The sequence below is a fragment of the Stigmatopora nigra genome, chromosome 11 (assembly GCF_051989575.1).
Source record: "Stigmatopora nigra isolate UIUO_SnigA chromosome 11, RoL_Snig_1.1, whole genome shotgun sequence".
In the NCBI taxonomy this organism is placed as follows: domain Eukaryota; kingdom Metazoa; phylum Chordata; class Actinopteri; order Syngnathiformes; family Syngnathidae; genus Stigmatopora; species Stigmatopora nigra.
The window spans coordinates 6,373,667-6,394,219 of NC_135518.1; the positions used below are offsets into that span (position 1 = coordinate 6,373,667).

General features: G+C 39.5%; 1 protein-coding gene across 2 annotated transcripts; it reads left to right on the forward strand.

Moving 5' to 3' along the window:
- The first annotated feature begins 597 nt into the window (after positions 1 to 597).
- On the forward strand, positions 598 to 20,228 carry LOC144204115 (POU domain, class 2, transcription factor 1-like). 2 transcript variants are annotated; one of them, XM_077727898.1, is made up of 14 exons: positions 598 to 682; positions 7,040 to 7,105; positions 7,347 to 7,438; positions 9,610 to 9,789; positions 9,869 to 9,986; positions 10,081 to 10,172; positions 10,284 to 10,457; positions 10,542 to 10,683; positions 10,789 to 10,934; positions 11,066 to 11,248; positions 11,379 to 11,490; positions 11,928 to 12,258; positions 12,345 to 12,409; positions 13,584 to 20,228. In XM_077727898.1, the coding sequence occupies exons 1-14, from the start codon at positions 637 to 639 to the stop codon at positions 13,853 to 13,855; spliced, it is 2,019 nt and encodes a 672-aa protein (XP_077584024.1). In that variant the 5' UTR covers positions 598 to 636; the 3' UTR covers positions 13,856 to 20,228. The 2 variants fall into 2 exon arrangements, with proteins under 2 accessions (XP_077584024.1, XP_077584025.1); XM_077727899.1 differs by having other exon boundaries at positions 11,069 to 11,248.
- The last annotated feature ends 325 nt before the right edge of the window (positions 20,229 to 20,553 follow it).

Sequence of the window (20,553 nt, forward strand, 5' to 3'; positions counted from 1 at the left end):
GTCCCAAAACTAAAGTAATACATTGTTTGTGAGTTTGAGGCAGGACTAATAATGTATAGCTAGTTTAGAATTATTATGTATGATTAGAAATAGTCTTGGGATTGTAATCATTTTGGCAAAAGAGAAAGAGAACCCGGATTACCTGGAGAAAACCCACAAGCCCGGGAGAACATGCAAACTCCACGAGGGTGCTGGAGCCTATCCCAGCTGACCTCGGGCCAGAGGCAGGGGACTCCTGGAGGAAACCCACACAGGCCCCAATGAATACTGCAATCTGTTGAATTTATTCAAAAAAAGCTACACTAATAATTGAACTAAATGTTTATTTAGGCCTACGGAAATATTGGTGGTTAAAATACTGAGAGGGCAAAAAACATATTTTGTACATAAAATGGTAAATTCATGAAAAAGTGCACATCACAAAAAAATGATCTCTTGCTGTCCAAATCACTTGAACACTCTTTTTTTTTGCAGTATAATACAAACAAGGAAAATAAAACAAAGCAAATGACTATTTATGTATGTAAATAAGTCACTGACTACTGTAGTAGTATTGACTTTGAACAGGTTGCGCGTGCGTGTCCACAGCCGCGCGCCCAGCAGGCAGGGCTGGGATTTTCGGGTTAAATATTCAAAATGGCGGATGGAGGAGCAGCGAGTCAAGATGAGAGTTCAGGACCAGGTAATGATTACAGCATTTTACATATTCATACTCATATTCAAGCGGCCGCTCCGATTTATGAGAAACGAATCTACACGTGGGGGGCAAACGCGATCTTGATGGCACGGGGCAACAAAGACCCCCCCTCACCGATTCATCTCTCAATGCTAGCCAGCTGTAATTTGACATAGCAGGAAACGAGCTATTGGACGGACGACGACAAATTACACGGGCAAACATGCCTCCCCCTTTGTGTGATTAGACGCCTTTAAGATCGCTACATATTCATACCGCTGTCGACAAACACGACTTAGCATATTTTATTTATGAAAAAACAACCTAGCGGCGTAATCGTGCGACACAATAGTGCATTACAAGACAGGCGCTTTGGTTGAAATGGCGAGCGAGCTAGCATTAGCATGGGATGCTATGCGCTCGGCTTTGTGCGGTGCTTTCTGATCCATCTTTGCATATTCATTTATTGGCGAGGCCAGATCCGGAATGCTGTGCTTACTGTTATTACGAGTTGGAATTCAACAGCTAATTAATGCTTTTGTGTTGTTATGCTAGTATTACCTGGGCACTTTCGGTATGATTTTTTTCCTGGTGTGGGGGGCGTTTTTCCCCCACCAGTCTTTTGTGCTCGGCGCAGTGTGGAGCTACAGTAGCCTGTTGTGTTATTCATGCGGGCCTGCCTGAGCTGGAGTGCGGCGTTCAGCAGATTTCATCTGGTGGTGATCGGCCGCTTTCGAAAAAAAAAGCCGCTGAAAATCGGTCCCTTCTGCATGTTTATTTTTCATTTAGCGTCATTGTTTTAAACGCAAAATAAACTTGGTATTGTTGCAAGTGTTGTTAAAGTGATTTCATACCCTCGTGTGCAGGCAAGGCATGCCGCTGATTTGTTTATGTTTTCAAAAATGATGATCGCAGACTATTTGGGTGTACTTTTGTCTCCTTGCACAGGTACAAAGATCATACCTGTACCCCCTCCTTTTCCCCTTTCCCACCCTGAGGCAAAAGTGAGGCCCACTTCCTGGAAAGGCACAATAATAACAGGCAGCTAGAGCATTCTTAACTGTTCACTGGAGCCTTCATGACTGGGCAAGACACAGCTTGATGTTTTCTGTTGTTTGCTTTAAGGGGGGAAACCTGCTTATTTTATGTGTAAAGTCGACAAACTTGGGTATCAAGCTTCTCACTGGAGAGGTTTGAAAAACTGTACAAAAGAACAAATAAGCATTACATCCCTACTTTGACTTGCTGGCAAAAATTTGAGAAGAGCTTGACTAACATTCCCATTTGATGTTTACAGTAATACCTCAATTATCGTGGTTAATGTGGACGAGACATGGACGTGATAATCGAAAAATAAACTTTAAAAATAAATAAATAACATTTTTAAAAACTTTTTTTCTTCAGTGCTGAGTTCTAATAGCAAGCGGAAGACAGGAGTCTTGCTTCCGCTTGTGAGTTAAAGCGTGGATTTTTATGAACTGAAAAAATATATTAAAAAAATTGAAAAATCTGCGATCTGAAATGACTAATAATGCAAATATACTCTGTTAATTGCCTTCAATAAAACTAACATTTATTCTATCATTTTTGATTTTATAGTACGGGTCACGGTGGATGAGTGTTTAGCACGTCCGCCTCACAGTTGTGAAATAGAGGGTTCAATCCCTGCTGGATTCTGACGCTCCTGTGTGGACTTTGCATGCTCTCCATGTGCCTGTGTGGATTTACCACAAGTTTTTCCCCACTTCCAAAAACCTGCATGGTAGGCTGGGTAAATGTACAAAATTAGGTGTGTGCGTGAATGCTTGTTTGTTTCAGTATGTCCTGTGATTTGGCTGGCAAACAATTTGGGGTGCCGGAATGGAGCGGGGGATGCCGGATCCTATCCCAGCCAACACCGAGCGAAACTCCGAAGTCAGAGTGAATCACTACATCATCAAGTGGCTTTGGTAAAACATATCTTAAGACAAATCGGCTTGGTTCAGAAATCAAAAAGTCAATATCGAGACATCTCCATCTAATGCTGTTAATGGCAAAATTGCGTGCCATGTAAAGGATTAATGCTTACAATAATTAGAATAGACAAGCTAGCAAATGGGGTTATGACCTTTTTAAGCGACCAATAATTTAGCCCTAAGGGTGGTGCAAAACATGCAGACAGACAATGAAACAAACACAAAGCCAGGTTGTTTGTTCCAATTAACTCATGTTGAAAGTTTCATTTCTTCAAGGTATTCATTGTTTTATATATCCAAGCACACTTAATATTGTTTTGTTCATGTGTTAATTGTTCACATTGTATGCCACCTAACCTGTAGGGAAATTGTTCTCCACGTGTGTGTGTGTCTGTGTGTGTGTGTGTGTGTGTGTGTGTGTGTATGCTGCATTGAGGGCAGGCAAAATATGCACAGTGGCTTTGCAAGTCAAAGCAAGGTTTTGAAAGGAGTGTTTTGTGTCTCCTCCGGATGTATTTTATTATTTTAATTTGACTTCATGCCTTATGAAGTTAGTCAAATGCACGACGATGCAAAGTAATTATTGTAATGGTGTTAAAAAAGTCTCAAGTGCTACTATAGGGAGGGTGCTATAATTCAGTCAAATTTTCCAACTAAATTTACAATGCCGCAATATTAAAGTTGGATTGTAAATTCTCGCGTGTTCTTCTTGTCACATTTTTCTTCCTTTTAACACGTCCGTTTTGTTCAGGAAAAAATGTGGCAAAAAGCCAAAACAGGCTTAATCCTTTGATACTGGCTCAAAGTTTAGTGAAGCGTGCTGGCAGCTCAAATGATATGTTGACGTCAAATATAATGACGGATTGTCACGTTTTGGCCAAACTTGTAAGACTCTCTGAATAGTTTTATTAGATTGTCATGTCATACGCCCTCTAAAAAGTATGTGATTTATTCAACTCCTGAATATTTACATCAGAGTTTTTTAAAAACCCATTTGCATCCTCCCACTTTTACCTCATTTAATCAGTTATACATTTCACCCTGATTTCAGCCTTGTAGTTGCGTCATGAATATTCATTGATGTAAACACGGGTGTTATGAATAATGCATCAGTAGCAGTAATAAATTCAGAACATGCCTTCCCGAAGGTACCGAGAAAAAGCTCCATTCGCTCCGGCTTCTCAACCTCGGAAGAACAAAATTGTAACGAATCACAGTTGTATGCTTTGCTGTACAACTAACAAATAAAATCTCTGTTTTATGCTTGATCTCATATAGTGACTTCAGTGTCCCATAATAAAAACGTCAGTTTTACACTGCAATGTTAAAAGCACATTTACAGTTTAGGATTATAAATTAAATGGGTAAAAATAATTATCATTAGTAGTATTTCAATAGTGTGGCTTTCATGTTAACTAGACAATACAAGTCTTAGAACATTCCAACTCCACAGAGGGAGTCTAAAATGCACTACTCAGAATTTCACACCAGTTATCTTGACATGTTCTGTGTGTATGATGAATATTATCGGCTTTTCGGGAGAATCTGCATGTGCTAATTAAGTTTGGTCTCTGTCTAGTGTTGAATCGTTCCAGTCGCATTAACCACTGACGGATTTCATTGGATAGCTGTGCTAATGAGATTGCCTTTTAGAATTCTCTGTGCAGGGTAAGTGTCTAACACCTTGTGCAGCAGCAACCTTTTTCTAGCATTGGCAAGGCAAGTAAGTCTGCTCACCAAACTAGTTGAAACAAAAGGCTGTATTGTAAACTAGAATGCTGTTTGGCAGTGGTTTGGGTTTATTTGTTTTTCTTAAAAATCATGTGCACCAAACATGATACAAACAGTTAATCTTGCCAAAGCATCTTGCAACAGTCTTGTATTCCACACTGTGTTCTTAACATTATCCAATGGGATTTATTTCCCTGGCTGGAGAGAGTTAAAGTGGTTTCCAAGTGGGTTTAACTTAATTGTTGTTGAGATGTAAAAAACTAAAAAGACTACATCCTGATTAAAATGCACAACAAATAAACACATGAATGAGTAATCAGACACTGGATGAGTAAAGAAGTTAAAGTGGTTAGTTGGAGCAACTCCTCCCTCTGGACTGTGCTACACATTCCAGTCCAGTCGTCAGGCTCCACTGGACATGTGCCCCTTCCGACCCCCCAAGTATTAACACACAAAACGAATCCCGCTCTTCTCCAAAAGTACAAAACTAATGAAATGTAAAAACACATCCGAATATGCTAATTCCCCCCTCCCCTTCCCAGCGCTTCATAAACATTGGCAGAAATCCCCCGCCACCCACTTGCTGAGGAATGCTTGAGCCACAGGGGGTCGTGCCACTAATGACATGCTTGTGTTGTATTAATGTGGAGTTATTTCTTTCCGATTGACTGAGTACCCTCACATTGGCCGCAGCCATCCCACACTATCCCTCGGGTCTGCAAATTCTGCAGATTCTCAGAAGTAGCCGCCCTTTCCCTGTAATCCAGGCAAGCTCCAGCCGTTACCTGCTTTTACTTAATTAATTTTTAGCTATGCCCTTTCCTGCTGCACCATCTTCCTTCTTGCCGTTTTTTTTCCCCCTATCGTCCTCCAAAAGACATCCAATTAATATGCTAATGAGCTGATAAATATTTATAGGGCCCTTTCAATTATGCAGAAAGCTTTCATTTCGTCCTGGTGTAAAATGCGTCACTTGCAGGACTTCAAAGTCTTGCATCGCTAACGAGGCGGCAAAGATTTGCATACGGCTTTAATCAGCTGAATACTGATTATGCGTCATTATAGACTTGGAAGAGGCAGGAAGGGTGAGAGCCAATGTGCCAGCTACACTTGTCATTTGTTTCCTTCTAGCAAGAGAACGGAAACTTTTTTCACACGTACATGGGAGTGTCTAATCTCCAATGCAGTTGTTCTAAAATCAAAACAATTTTGACTTTGGGAAATGAAATTAAGTGAATTATTTGATCTTGTATTCAAACCAATACCATTATCTGCAATCCTTATAAATCATGATTTATGGAAGTGTATATATGTATGTATTTGCATGTGTGTATAAATATTTATATATATTTGTATACATATTTATATATAGATACATACAAACATTTGTACTCTATTAAAACCACGAATATGGAGGTGAACATTGTGAATCAGGGGGTGGCTTATACGAGACAGATTGTAAAATTCAACGATTTTAAGGGTGCAGCTTATACGCGGGGGCGGTTAATATGCAAGAAAATAGAAGTTTGACGTCTCAAATTTTAAAGAAAATAAGATGTGATAGTTATTGTGATAATTATCGATATCGACTGGCAATTTTATCGTGTTGACAATTTTTGTACTACTAAAGTACTATTGTAGTGCATGATTTTCCTTTTTTTTTGTTGTGTTCTTTGAATGGCAATATCAAAGTACTTAGCGCAAGTGTTGTGTGCAAGTCAGGATTTTCTAGTACTAGAATTGTAGTAGTAGTAATTTTGTGTTACTTTGAAGTGAAAGTAGAATACAGGAAAACTACTCGCCTATTAAAAGGCCAACCTGACATAGAGGAACAATGAGTTGTTTACTGAGATGTACTGTCACCTTGTGGCATTTTCTAGTTATTGCTGGAATTTCTTTAGATTTGAATGTAGTATATGTGCATTAAATTCAGCATTTGTCTGCTGACATTGTGCATGTAATGAACATTTTATTGTTTGCATTTGTGATACTCACCAGAAACACTTTCCTTGCACTCTAGTGGTTAATCTACGTATGCTTCCATGGTTATCATCACACCTCTGCATAACAAAAGCGACAGACTTTTGGAGTGTGTGACTTTAGAGTTTGCACTGCACTGAAGAGCAAATGAGGAAAGAGAGAGGGAGAGAGGGAGGCAGGGCCACAAGAAAAGAAGCGCCAGAGAAGGAAAGCTGTTAAACCCTGTTAGTGTTGCTCGCGCGCGTCTCCCAGTGTTACTCAGTGAAGCGCTGCTATTGAACTCAGTTTGCCGGCCGCCGTCAAAAGGGAACGGTGCAGTGGGAGTAGCATTGTGCTGGACACACTGTCATTCGGGAGGAAGTATCCTGAGGGGGATTTTTTTTCTTTGATAAGCTTTCCAACTATGCTTGAAACCACAGGTGGAGCTTGGTGAGGTTTTTTTTTAATGTGTATGTGGCTTTGATGGAGTTAATTGTTTGCAGTCAGTGGCAGTGTTAACTGGACAGTTTTGGATACTTAAAATGGTCATGTTTTATTGTGTTTGGATTCCAAACAGTCCTTTTGTTGTTTCAACTGCAATTGTGGGATTTTTTTAACATTATGCTGAGACAAAATACATTCAGGAGACGAGAATTCTAACACGATAATTTCTGTTTGAATTAAATTATGACTCTGTCTCTCCTCTGTTTTTTTGTAGATGTAAAAGTGAATAATCAACCAGAAACTACTAAATGTGCAATGGAAAGCGGTGACAGAAAAACTGGTGAGTGACCCCATTCTTTACTTTGCTTTTTACCTTTCAACAGGTCTCTTGCACAAAGATGCCTAAGAGCAGTACTTTTTACAGTGATTTAATTGGACTAACTTTTACGAGGTTGACACCCAACCACCTGACATTGTATGTCTGTATTTCTCTTCCACTTTGAGATTGTACTTGTGCTGTAGTGAAGCAAAAGCATCCTTCAACTCACTAGATGCTTGATTGACTGCCTTTATATCTGCAGGGATCCAAATCAATGGATTGGATTTTCATAGGCCGACCGTGCCAACCACAAGTGCAATCACCAATGCACATGCACAAGCCCTCCTCCAACAGGTAACATATCTCATTCTGAAAATTTAATAACATTGCTATTTCTCCTTCAACTAAACTAAACTTTATTTGTATTGCAACTTAAAACACAAAAATGCAGCAGCTTTAACAGTGCTCAACATAAAATGTGTTTTTTTTTCAATAAACTATACACTAAGAGTACCAATACTTAAAATTATGAAAATAGTGATTGAAAACAATAAGTATCTTTACCACCTGTTGTGACATGCAATCATTTTATGTGAACAAACATTCTTTGCTTTTGCTCTGTATTGCATTTTATTTTTGTTTATTAGCAAAAAATATTTTTTGTAAGACTTTGTTTAAATATATTAAATAAATCGCTTTTCATCATTTCTGATTTGCCGATCACTTGAAATGTCCATTTTCAAAACCCATAACACCATCACGTTTTCACCACTGGTTTTCAAACCTGTTATGGGAAGTACCACTGATTAGCACCATCAGGACCAGTGTTAGCCATTTGGCTGTCATGATTGGCACTCCAATGCTTTGCACAAAAATATATGGTCCACTGCTAACTTTTCATATTACAAACATCTTCTAAATTTGATAATAATCTCTTAATATGTTCATGAATTATCTCAAAATTCCCTTTCAGGCTGCAGTGACCTTTGACCTCATCCCCAAATCTCATTACTTCTATTTCATATTGCAAACATTTCTTGCTTATTTGAGAAAGATCCTTTCTATTCATTCTTGAGTTATCTTAAACACAATACATAGAAACCAAATACAACATCTGGTCCATCTATACGTATCACCTACTGAATACTGAAATAATGTTAAAATTGATTGTTGATTTTCTGAATATTGATTATTTGAACTTTGATATGATAGCAACACAAAGTCACTGAGTGTGACAAAAGAGATTGGGTTCCACTTTGGAGATTGAAGAAGGAATTTAAGTTAAGTTTGAAGAGGTTTGCACTTCTGCGCTCTTGTGTGCACACAGGCAGAAGGAACTCATTTAAATGAGCCCTAGCTCCTTTGGCGTCGCCAGGCAACAAGGCAGATTAATCAAGCCTGTATGCTAATTAGCTGCTCCCGCCGTTGCCCGGAAACAGATGGCAGCAAATATGCAAATCTATGCAGGATTTACATGTGCCGCATAACAGCTATTTTAATTAGCAATTGCAGTGCCACCCCTACCTCCCTCCCTCCCTTTCCTTGACTCAAAAAGCTGCAGCACTTTTTGAAGCGCTCATTGTTGACTTGAAATCCTTGCCCTCACACCGAGAGTACAGACGCTTACAAAAGATCAGTTAGGAGATGGCTTTTAAGTTAAAAAAAAATCTGAATAATAGATGCTCTCAAGCCTTTTCAATACGTTTCCCAAGTCAACAATCCTTATATTATGCCTCTTCCCTTCCACTAGTTAAATTTGGAAGACTCGGGAAACGCGCTTCCCACCTCCGTCCAGCAGAGCGCGTTGCCCCAAACCCAGCTCATGTTGGCTGGGGGTCAGTTTGCAGGAGTAAGTGGCTTTTTGCCTCTATAGCCTTGATTCTTTTGCTCCAAGGTAGATCACCTTTGCCCCCCACATCTGCCTGCTTCATCTCTGTGGCCCTCTTATTTTCCTGAGCATGTTTGGTGCCAGCAGGTTACTTAGTGGCTACATTTCAAAGCTGATGCCATTATTTAGTTGCAAAGACTAGTTAGCTTGATTAATGGAATTTTGATTTGATAGAGACATTACGGAGGTTTGCAGTTATGCCTGGCTCAACTGCATGAGGCCCCATCCCATTTTCTTGTCTGGTCTCATTTGTCTTGCTGTGACAGAATAGATAAATAACCCTTGGTACCTTGGTGAAAATGTAAATTAGTTTGACTGGTATTCAATGAATCAACCATTTTTTATCTTTAGTTTTTAGTCTAAGGTGATTGTATTTCCTTAAATAGTGGCTGTAGGTGGTGTCAATTTTGTCTTCGGGTTTATCCTTCTACTTCGGACAAATAAAGAACTCCCATGTGTACTGTATTTTATGGACTATAAGTCAAACCAGTGCTGGTGCAATCCCACTCGACTCTGCACTGGTATCAAAGTCTATTCAAGTTCCACAAAAGCACTACTACAAATCCATCTATTATCAATTGAATTGTACACTTTTGACACCTTTCAATTGTTCCTCTTGTCTCCTCATGTATCATAGTTGACTCTGACCCCAGCCCAACAGCAGCTGCTGCTCCACCAGGCCCAGGCTCAGCTCTTGGCTGCGGCCGTACAGCATTCAGCCAACCAACAGAACGGCACGACTGGGGCCAGTATCTCAGCCTCTGCAGCCACGCCCATTACCCAGCTACCCCTGTCACAGCCCATCCAGATCTCTCCTGTAAGAAACAATGACTGCTCGAGTAGAACTGCGTTATATGGAAACACATGTTATACATATGTCATTGTCTTTTTGACAGCTCCAGCAGCAGAATTTAAGTCTGCCCCAGTTTGTGCTGGTGCAACCTGGCCACCCCATTGCCACACCTCTGCAGCCTACGCAGTTTATCATCTCACAGACACCGCAGACCCAGCAGAGTAAGCAAAACGGGTCACGAGGGAGGGGTACGAGGACAACGAACTATCATAATAGAAGCATTTTTTTAAATCTTCCATTCCCTGACTTGTATAGGCATACTGCAAGCGCAGAGTCTTCTCGCTCAACTACCTCAAAGCCAAGCTAACCCCCTGCCAACGCAACAGAGCATCACCCTCACAACACAGGTTTGTTGGTTGTGTACTGGTTACTGTGTTTCCAGATAAACATGTTTTGTTAAACCTTTGGCACTCAATTACGGATCTAATTGGTTCATGTTTTCCTTTTGTAACATGCAGCCTGCAACCCCTACCCGTACCACGGCAGCTACACCCATTCAGTCGCTGCATCACAGTCAAACGCCGTCCAAACAGCTGGACACGCCCAGTTTGGAGGAGCCAAGTGATCTGGAGGAACTGGAGCAGTTTGCCAAAACCTTTAAACAGAGGCGGATTAAACTGGGTTTTACACAGGTACCTTGTTGTACACCATTATATGGCTTCTGTTATATTGAGATTTCTTTTGCCTAAACACTTTGTTTCCCTCCCTTTGACCAGGGGGATGTTGGCTTGGCCATGGGTAAACTTTATGGAAACGACTTCAGCCAAACAACTATCTCTCGCTTTGAGGCCTTGAATTTGAGCTTTAAGAACATGTGCAAACTTAAGCCACTGCTGGAAAAGTGGCTTAATGATGCAGGTTTGTCCCTGAACCTTCTCATATGCATTCATGCACATCACGCAAAGGTTGTTCCTTGGCTTTACCTCGTTTTCCTCCCCCGTTGCGTCGGTGCTGTTTGTGCAGAGAACCTGACTTCTGACCAGGGGCTGTCCAACCCCAGTGCCCTTGGTTCTCCAGGCATGGGCATTGAGGGGATCAACCGCAGAAGGAAGAAGAGGACAAGTATTGAGACCAACATCCGCGTGGCCTTAGAAAAGAGCTTTCTGGAGGTTAGAGAGCAGTTGTTTGAACAACACACTAGTACATAAAACAGCGGCTTGATCGTTGTAGATGATACAAAATCAGCGGTCTCAAGTGGCCTATGCTGACAAGGTCTGTCTGGCTGTTTGCCCTCTTCAAGCAGAACCAAAAACCTACCTCTGAAGAGATCACGATGATCGCTGACCAGCTTAACATGGAGAAGGAGGTGATCCGGGTCTGGTTCTGCAACCGCAGGCAGAAGGAGAAGAGGATAAACCCCCCGAGCGCAGGCGGCATAGGTGGAACCCCCATCAAAACCATCTTTACACCCAGTAGCCCTTTGGTGAGGAAGAACATGCACATGAAATATACTCATGTGGGCATCACACCATCCATTTGTTGCCTTCAACTATAGTGCAGTCTACACCAGCTGAAAAAAAGGTTTATTATTATTCACATTTTTATTTTTTAAGGTGGCCAGCACGGCAAGCCTGGTGAACAGTCCGACAATAAACACCTCCACCACGCTGACTGTAAATCCAATGCCTCTCACCAGCACCAGTGTCTCCAGTTTATCCTTCACCGGTATGTGTCATGCATGGTCCATCATACCACTAACTTGGTCAACTTATAAGACCAGCCAATTGAAATAATAAAAATGTCTCCTTAGTTAGTATCTACTAACTATTCTAATCTTGTTTTTTTTTTGTTGTTGAAGAAAGTCAAACTTTTACAGTGTGTGTCATGTTACTCATTTCTGCTATAAGATAAGTTGAATGGTGAATAAGCAACTGTAGGTTGATTGTAGTTAGTAATTTATGCTGTTTGTTAATTGATTGCAGTTTAGCAATTTGGTGTCAAAACACTGAATTGAATAAAACTGAAATTAAAAAAAAACGGTCAATATATTCTCTTAAATAAAAATAGGCACCTTCCTCTGTCAAATGCAGCCAATGGTTGAAATGAGTGTCCCGTAAAGATTGTCCAATTCTATAAAGTGTATTTCCTGCCTTCCTCCTAAGGCACAACGGTTGGAGCCACAAACACTGCATCTGTCATCTCCACCACACCCGTGATTTCGACAGTAACCAGCTCTCCATCTCTAAGCCCGTCCCCGACGTCCATTCAGTCCAGTGCCGTGGAGAATAAAATCACTGCTCAGGCACAGACCATCATCACCCCGACGTCCTTAAGCAGCACACTGGGGACTGGCCAGCTTATGGTGGCAGCCCCCGGTCTGTCGGCGGCGTTTCAAGGGGGCGCACAGTTGCCCACCAGCGCTAGTTTTGCGGCCATGGCTGCCGCAGCCGGGCTGAGTCCAGGACTAATGCCCTCCTCCCACTTTGCTCCAGGGTCAGTAGTTCTTCACTATGATTTAAGTCTTGACATCGCATCATAGTTTACAACTGATTTATCTACATTATTTCTTGTGTTTTCAGTGGGGCTCTTCTTAGTCTGTCTCCCGGCGCTCTCATGAACAACAGCACGCTAGCAACCATCCAAGGTGCGCGTTACTGAGAATTTATTTCAGATTGTGTCTCAAAAATATCTTCACTTAGGATTTAGATAGTTATTGGTTAGATGGGCAGCAGATGTTAAATCTTCTTATAACTAATGACACGTCCCAAAATGATTTGAAACAGTAATGTTGCACAAAGGGTTATTAAAATTAGGAAATAATATACAGCTCACAATTTTTTTTTTTTTTTTTACTGCGTCAATTGCATTTTGATTGCCAATAAAGAGGTTTTGTAGCAGTGCGTCCCTCGGGGCTTGCTAAAATGTTGAAATCATTAATAAAATATCAAAACAATTAAAACAGCTAATGAACACTGCATGAATATGTATATGACGTAAAGAAAAATAACATTCCACTACAGTGTTATTGAGATAAATGTATTCCCTTGCATACTAAAAGCTAATTTAAACATCCCTTCCAGACAGACAATATAGCGCTGCTTGGAATGGTAATTTGTGTCTGATGGATTTTCCCCACTATAAATTTAATCACCTCATTAAAATGACATCTACATCTTCCCATCTCATTAAATATACAGAATAAAAAAATGCCAGTAACAGTTTCAGGAAAAAGGCCAGGTTTTTGACAGAATCCTGTCTCATTAAAGCATTGTTTTAAAAGTAATTTATTTGCATAATGAGTTAGGCTTTCTTATAGGAAATTTAGCTAGGAATTTTAGACTGTGAATTGACTTGCACATTGACAAGACATTGTACACCTCACTAACTATTTTAAATAATCCTCATGCCCACTATTGTTCCTCTTCATGCACCCTATCAAAATTAATATTAATATTCATACTGCCAATATTGAAAAAATATAGTAAGTATTAATATTTTATAAATTGGCAAAAAGTGCCCCGCCTTCTGAGTTGGAACAGAAAATGAATGAATGAATGATATACATAGTACATGTGCAAAGTTCATTTACATATGTATGTTGGAGGACTAACAGCTTTGCACGCGCAGAAATCCCAAAATGTATTTTTATGTATTTTTTTAAATTTTGTGTTAAAGTTCAGTTTACTTTAATTGTTGAGTCCTAGCCACATTACAGCAGTCAACTTGACCTAAAATTCTGATTTTGAGTGAAATTGGTTGACTTAAAATTTCAGGTTTTGCCCACTTTTCAAATATTCTCACTCCCTTTGTCTTCTCAGCGCTGGCATCGAGTGGCTCCATCCCAATAACGACATTAGACGCTGGCAACTTACTGTTTGCCAACACGTCTGGCAACGGTGCATCCAACCTGGTGACTACGCCGCTCTTCCTAAACCCCCAGAACCTTTCCCTGCTCACCAGCAACCCCGTTAGCCTGGTGTCGGCCGGAGGGGGCGGGCTACAGGTCACCACCGACACCCACCATCAGGTCTCCGCGGCCGCCGTGCCTGTGCAGGCCACCACCATCACCACTGCCTCAAAGGCGCAGTGAGTCGGGCCGCCTGCCAGATCGACGGCCCATTTTATTCAGCCGCGCACAGTGGATGGAATAGGCAAGGTCGTATGAATTTTCACACGACGTTTCACTAACAAATACGCATCCCTTCAATAGTATCCCATATTATTTAATCCGTTTTGCTTTCGTCCCCATCCCAAAAAAACGACTTTACAAGGTTGTGCTAGATGTGTTCTTTTGATGATGCGTGGACATTTCTTTCTTCCAACTTGTAGCCAAATGGGGACTGTCGCTCCTCCAAACCAGCGGGATCATTTTTCTCCAAAAATCATCATATTTTTACATAATACGTCCTTTTATTTCACACTGTTTAGACTTTTTTTCTTTAGGAATTTAAAAGTCTAATTTAGCTTGGTACTCCAAACGTAACGCTAACCTCGTAATACACATTATCATTAATGGGGATTGCCGGTTTCTTTTTTTTTTTTTCCATTTTGGACAGGCCTTGACATAACTCATATCAGTTTGAGTTTTATTTTAATGTGTGTAAATATTTATATATATATTGGATTTGTTTTTTTTGCTTTTTCCCGACTTAATAACTTAAATCTCTTTTTTTTATGTGGTTGTAAGGCTTTAAAAACAAGTAATAAGTGGCCGATATAAAGGTTATCATTGCTTTAAGTCGCGCAGGGACCCGTTGAGTCTCAACAAGTTTCTCTTTCTGGAAACACTGACTTTCTACAGCCGCAGAGCTTCTTTAAAATGATGTGGACTGTAGACACTGATGGAAAATGACTGAAAACTTTTGAACAGCTTTAAAGGCACATGGCGTGAAACCATAAACAAGGCAAATGCCTGTGTTTTGTAAAGCATAGAGTGACACTGAGACTTAAGTAACCAAATGATCCACAAGGCTAATATCACCTGTCAGGGGGCTGTGCTCGTCACACTAAATGTCTGGTGATGTTGGCTAAATAGATTTTTTTTGTACCTTTTTCTTTTTAAATGGTAGTACCGTCGTATCTACTTGTGCACAGTATCTGTACCAAAAAAAAACTGGATTGATGAGCTGGGAGAAATGACCTTTTCTTTTCTCTCTTGATATACCAAAAATATTTGTTCAAATAACTGTAGGCAGTGTAGTATAGTCAATATATTTATGAACAGAATCTCTCCATTTTGTCAGTGGACTATCAAAATGCAATAGTTTGATCATTTTTCCAAAGAAATGTTCCCCCCTACTCTTTCATAGATTATAATTGGCAGTACAATTGACCAAAAAGCGAGGGAAGGGCTGGGCTGGAGCATGGCAAACCTGCTATTTTTATCTCAATGGGCGTCGCCCTAAAGTTTGCTCCCAGAGCCATTTGACGGCTTCGTGTTTAACTGTTTTAGTAGCAGCTTTTGGGCATATGCCAAGCAAGAATAACTCCATTTGCAGGCATTTGTACAAATATTTCAGCCATAAAACAACAGCTTGAACCAAAGTGGTTATTCTCAAAAAATGGCCGTGCCTGTATGAGCACTGCAGTTGCTGTTCACAAATGTCAGTACCTGCTTTTCTTGATTTTTTTGTGGTTGGAAATGGGTGGATGTAATGATGCTAGGTTTAACAGCCAGCTAAATTTTTTTTTTTCTTCCATAACCTTTATTTGCATGTTTGGTGAAGCATTGGTTTTTGTTGCTCGATGTTGACACTAGGGATGGGCATTGGTGTTGGTTAAAAATTTGATGATTGTTTCAGTGCCATTGGCGATGACAGCTGGCCAACCATGTGTTGTCTCATTCTTCTGCCGTGACTTTAAATGAGTCACGTGTGGACACTTTGTAGTTGTAGACACACACTGGTTCATTTGCTGCCAGTTTAAATGGATTGGATGGCTGTCAACATCAATGGCAATGTGTGAGTGGATTTTATAGATTGATGAAGGGCCAAAAGGGAGTGCACGGCTTGGCTACAGCCAGTAGAGGTGCCAATGACGGTTGCTCTCATTTCTTTCATATAGACATTTTGGCTATAAACAGTATAGGTGCCAATGGTGGTTACTCTTATTTTCTTATTGAAATTTTGGCTACAATTTACTCACCTCAACATCAACATTAACTTATTGGTTGTTATTAACAGGGATGGATGCCCAACCTCTCATTGCTGGGAAGCCTAGCAGCAATTGAATGAGGAGTTTAGAGGTTTTGGACTTTTTTTTAAAATAGTTGCTTAATGGTGAAGGGTTTTGATTAGGGGAATTAGTTCATCGTGGAATGTATATTACTATTGAACACTAAAATACAAAATGTCCTTTTTTGAACACCTGCTAGTTTAAAGTTAACATACAACGGTATACACTAATGTTCAAAAACTACTGGTTTAAACAAAAATTCAGACAAAATGTATATATACATATATATTTTTTTGTGACTGATCACCCAAGCATAGAAACCATTAATAAATACTTAAGGTGAATTTCCTCAAATGCCCATCCATAGTCTAAACATATAGTAAATCCAATCATGGCTACCTTTTGAAACAACACCTTAGCATTGCTGCGCCCAAAGCTTTCCCAAGCTCTGCTTCTATTCGTCACTGCAGCAACTCAACTCCACATAATAGTGTAACAGTTCTGCTGCTTCGAACTAACAACATAGCTGTGATTAGAGAAACCAGTGAGGATGTTGGTGGCAAGATATATCCTCTTGTACTTTTTTCCTGTCATTGACTAATTTTGACTGAATATACCTCAGCAGCACCTAAAACGAAGATTCACCTTTTTCGATATTTCTGTTTTTAGAAGTGTGTGCAATGTAGAAGTCACTTTTGGCTTGCTGTTCACACTTTGTACTGCTACATGGAAACCGTACATAATAGGATAACTACTGCTTTTTCTAGTACTACTATTTAGTTTTTCTCGTCAGACGTTTTATGCTGATTACTCTTGCCAAAGTAATAGCCTTTCGTTTTGCAGCTCGGCCGGCGTATGGCCGACGATGGAGGCCGTTTGTAGTCATGTGACATTCAGGTGCGTTAGTGAGCAGAACCGGTGCCATAGGATGTCACTGATATACGTATTTATCTGAGGAAAGACCTAAGAGCCTGAGAAATGTTCTTTTCTTAATTCTATACATATACATATATATATATATAAATACATGTAAGATATTCATATTTTATATTTGAACTAGTATGTTAACAGGACTGAATGTAGTGTTTTACCCAAAAGAAATTGCCCCCCTCAATCGTTTTTTTATCTTTATTATTATTTTTATTTTTTTCATAACTGATAAGATCACACACAAAAAAAAAAAAACACTGCAGTGAAGGCGCCAGTTAATGATGCCGTGACGCACAGGTCCTCTGGTTAGTAGAGCAGAGGCTCTAAAGTTTGCTTTATTTTTGAAATTTATATATTCATATTTTTAGTTGAGTCATTTTGGACTTAATTTGCTGTGTTGTCTTTAACAATCATTTGTTTTTATTTGTATAACATTTTGCCTTTAACTGATTTGTATAGTATGAGAGGGCGCGATCACTGGCTTTCATTGTTTGACAAAGATGATAAATGTTATCATTTATGCCTTATTGTTACATAGATTTGATTGCATTGTAGCATATGTATGTGAGTGTGTGTCTGAGCTTCCTGTCACCAGGTGGATTTTCACTTATACAATATAGTGAACAGGTGGCATTTTGAGTTTAATTGCTTCCTAAGTATTTTAGGTAAGACCCCAACAATGCCTACAAAAAAAGCTTTACTAATAATTCCAACTGGTGGGCTTGAGTATGTGTATGAGTGAATATTTTAGAGCATCGAAACACAGTCTGCAAACCATTATGTAGCATTTCTCCACCAATGAGTGAAAAAAAAAATCAATTAAGATTTTCTTAAAGGGACAGACAACATCAAGTATAAATTACGTTTATGTAAAAGATAGTTGCTCAAAGGATTTAAGTATCCCAATTGCAAATGTAGAAAATGCATTTATGTTAAAAAAAGATATCCCTTATAGAGGCAGCTGTTTTGAGTGACGTCAGGGCGAGACCACACGTGTATGTCAATGGTTATTAATGACGTAAAGAAAAGGGGTGGACAATCTGGGATACTTGCATTTGATTGGGCAAAATAGTACGAGCATTGATAAATTGTGGCCTTCCATGTTGTGTGGCCACATCCTGAAAACAAGCTTTGATTTGCTTTCTACTTGAACTGCTGGGCTGAACATGCTAAATATCTTGTCTGCCCCTTTAATTGCTTCAAATGGATTGCCATCATAACAAGCATTTCTGAGCTGAGACCAGCACAGGTGCTTTATGTTGAGTTATGTTTGTGTTTCCAAATAATATTTTACCAAAATCGATCAAATATTTTTTGTTGAGAGCTTGCTTCAATATTGAACTTTGTTCATGGAGTGCCACAAGGCTCTATTCTAGGTCCTCAATAATATTTGGGAAACAATAGCATTCATTTAAATTGTTGTTTTTAAATCAAAGAAATTACATTAAATCCTAATTTCCATGTTTATCTAAACAAAAGTTTCACTTGTTGGTGACAAATGCCATATTATGGTTTCAGAGTTGCGTGATTTTGTTGACTGGCTTTTTCAACACTTGGTTTTGTTCTCCTGTTGCAAACACCTGGTGGATACGTACGTTAAAGTCCACCCACCCAACCTTTTGTTGTTTCTATTTGTTTTTTGGATGTTGACAGATAAAACGTGGGCACACCAGTATACCTCATTTCTAACTCAAAAACTGAGTGAAAACTGCTTTAATCTACTTTAAAAAAATGTTTTAAAAAATGGTGTCATTAGAGAAGCCCACTCATTCTTGATGTAATGCGAAACCAGTTCTCGTGAATGTTTTCTTTCTTTTATTGTATTCCTTGCCCCCCTTTTAAGTTTGACAATCCCGCTTCTGTTAAAACTCTATGGTGCATATGCTTTATCACTCCCCAACCCTTCTCTTTGCTCGGTGGCGCCACCCCATGGTAACAACATTAACCAAAGACTAATAAGTGATTGTACGTGTACGCGGCCCACCCTTCCTGCCTCACAGCTCCCCGTGGAGCACTACTTCACCCACTCATGTTTGAGGTTCTTAGCTTTTGACTGCACGCGAATGTCTTCGCCACTCGGCCTGCTCGGTGCTGCGGTTTTCAGTGCCTGTGGGTGGGCAGGTGTACCCGGAGAGGGGCTTTTTTGACGGACACTTTGTTCGTGATAGCTGGGTGGTGTTTGTTAATACACACTGAGGGTTAATCCTGTGCACACTGGACATGCTCAGGACTTCATGTCTTTCTGTCTCTCTGTGAATAGAACCCACTTTTTTGCCATCTTTCTCTCTATTGCTCAATATATTTCTTTTTAAGACAAAAAAGGCCAGGTCAGGACATCCCAAAGCCGCTAGATTTTACTTCTGTAAACACATATCACCCCCACTCACTACAGACTGATCAACTGTGACACTATGCATTCGGTGACACTTTGCTCGACGCTTTACTCCCGAGTGAGGCACGGAGAAACTTCTCAAGCGCTATTTATCCCAAAGCAAACAAAACTCCAAATATTTTGAACTTTTTTTTTCTTTTTCGTTTATTTGTGTGTGTGGACACAATGCAGAAACCAAAGATATCTCTGTCAACTGTCTCTCTCTTCCTAACCGCCCTGCAGCATGTGTATTAAGAGACAAACCCAGCACTGGCTTTAAGTCCAAGCCTCAGTAATTCCAAAGCTTAAATGTATATTTTGATATATTTCTGACGACAACAACAACAAAAAAAGTATGTGGAATATTAGTCTTGTTTGTGCTCATTTTTTTTTATTTCTCTGTCGCAGCATGGAACTATTTGCAAAACTGTCTTACTGGGTTGAAGACATAGTATTTTTGTATGTTTTTGGGTGTGTTGTGGGATATTAGCCCAAACAACGGTGGCTTTTATCAAGAGTTAAAATATAAAAAAAATAATTAAAAAAAAGATTAGGGGAAAAATGTACATATTCTGACTGTCTATCTTCAGAAAGGAATTGCGTAAAAAGAGTCACAATGGACACTTGGGCTCACTGAAAGGAATGTCCCCCCTCTCCCCTTTTTTTCTTATTCTGCAGTCTAATATTTCTAACAGAACTCTTAATGTAAAGAGTCACCGTCTTGGACTTAAAACACTGAGGGACACCGTTCCAAAAAATGAAAATAAAAAATAAAAAAATAAAAAAGCGCCCCCAGTGGTGGTGGCATAGAACTGAAAGACTTGTAGGAGGTTTAAGTATGTGAATCAGGATACATAGTAGATTTTGATGCATTTGTCTGCTGTATTTTTTGTTTTTATACACATATACAAATAATCTTTTACTGTAAGTGTACAGTTCTCTTTTGTTGTAAACATCATTAAACCATTTTCAAGTGTTTTGACATGAATTGGGTTTTTTAATTGACATTTATTAGTTTAAAAATATTTGTGCATTACAGGATGCAATACATGATATAATGGAAGCCTATTATAGTTAGTGAGAAGGGCAACAATATGATGAATCAACTTGATTTGAAATTCAACAATGATTTTCTTTTATTGCCTAAAGAGTTAATTAGATCTGCAATGGGAAATATTCTCAACCCGTTGTTTACCATGGAATCACAACATGTCTAATCTATTTATTTTGGCAACAATCCTTCATTGGACATATACTGCTAACGTGTATTGAATATCCATTTTAGTTTTACTAATACGCTAAGTTATCAAAAA

Bases quoted from the DNA above. Each gene is read 5' to 3' on its own strand.
- LOC144204115 (XM_077727898.1), top strand. From the start codon at position 637: ATGGCGGATGGAGGAGCAGCGAGTCAAGATGAGAGTTCAGGACCAG. The intron at 683-7,039 runs GTAATGATTACA...GTTTTTTTGTAG, and splicing joins AGATGAGAGTTCAGGACCAG to ATGTAAAAGTGAATAATCAA. The intron at 10,173-10,283 runs GTTTGTTGGTTG...TGTAACATGCAG, and splicing joins GCATCACCCTCACAACACAG to CCTGCAACCCCTACCCGTAC.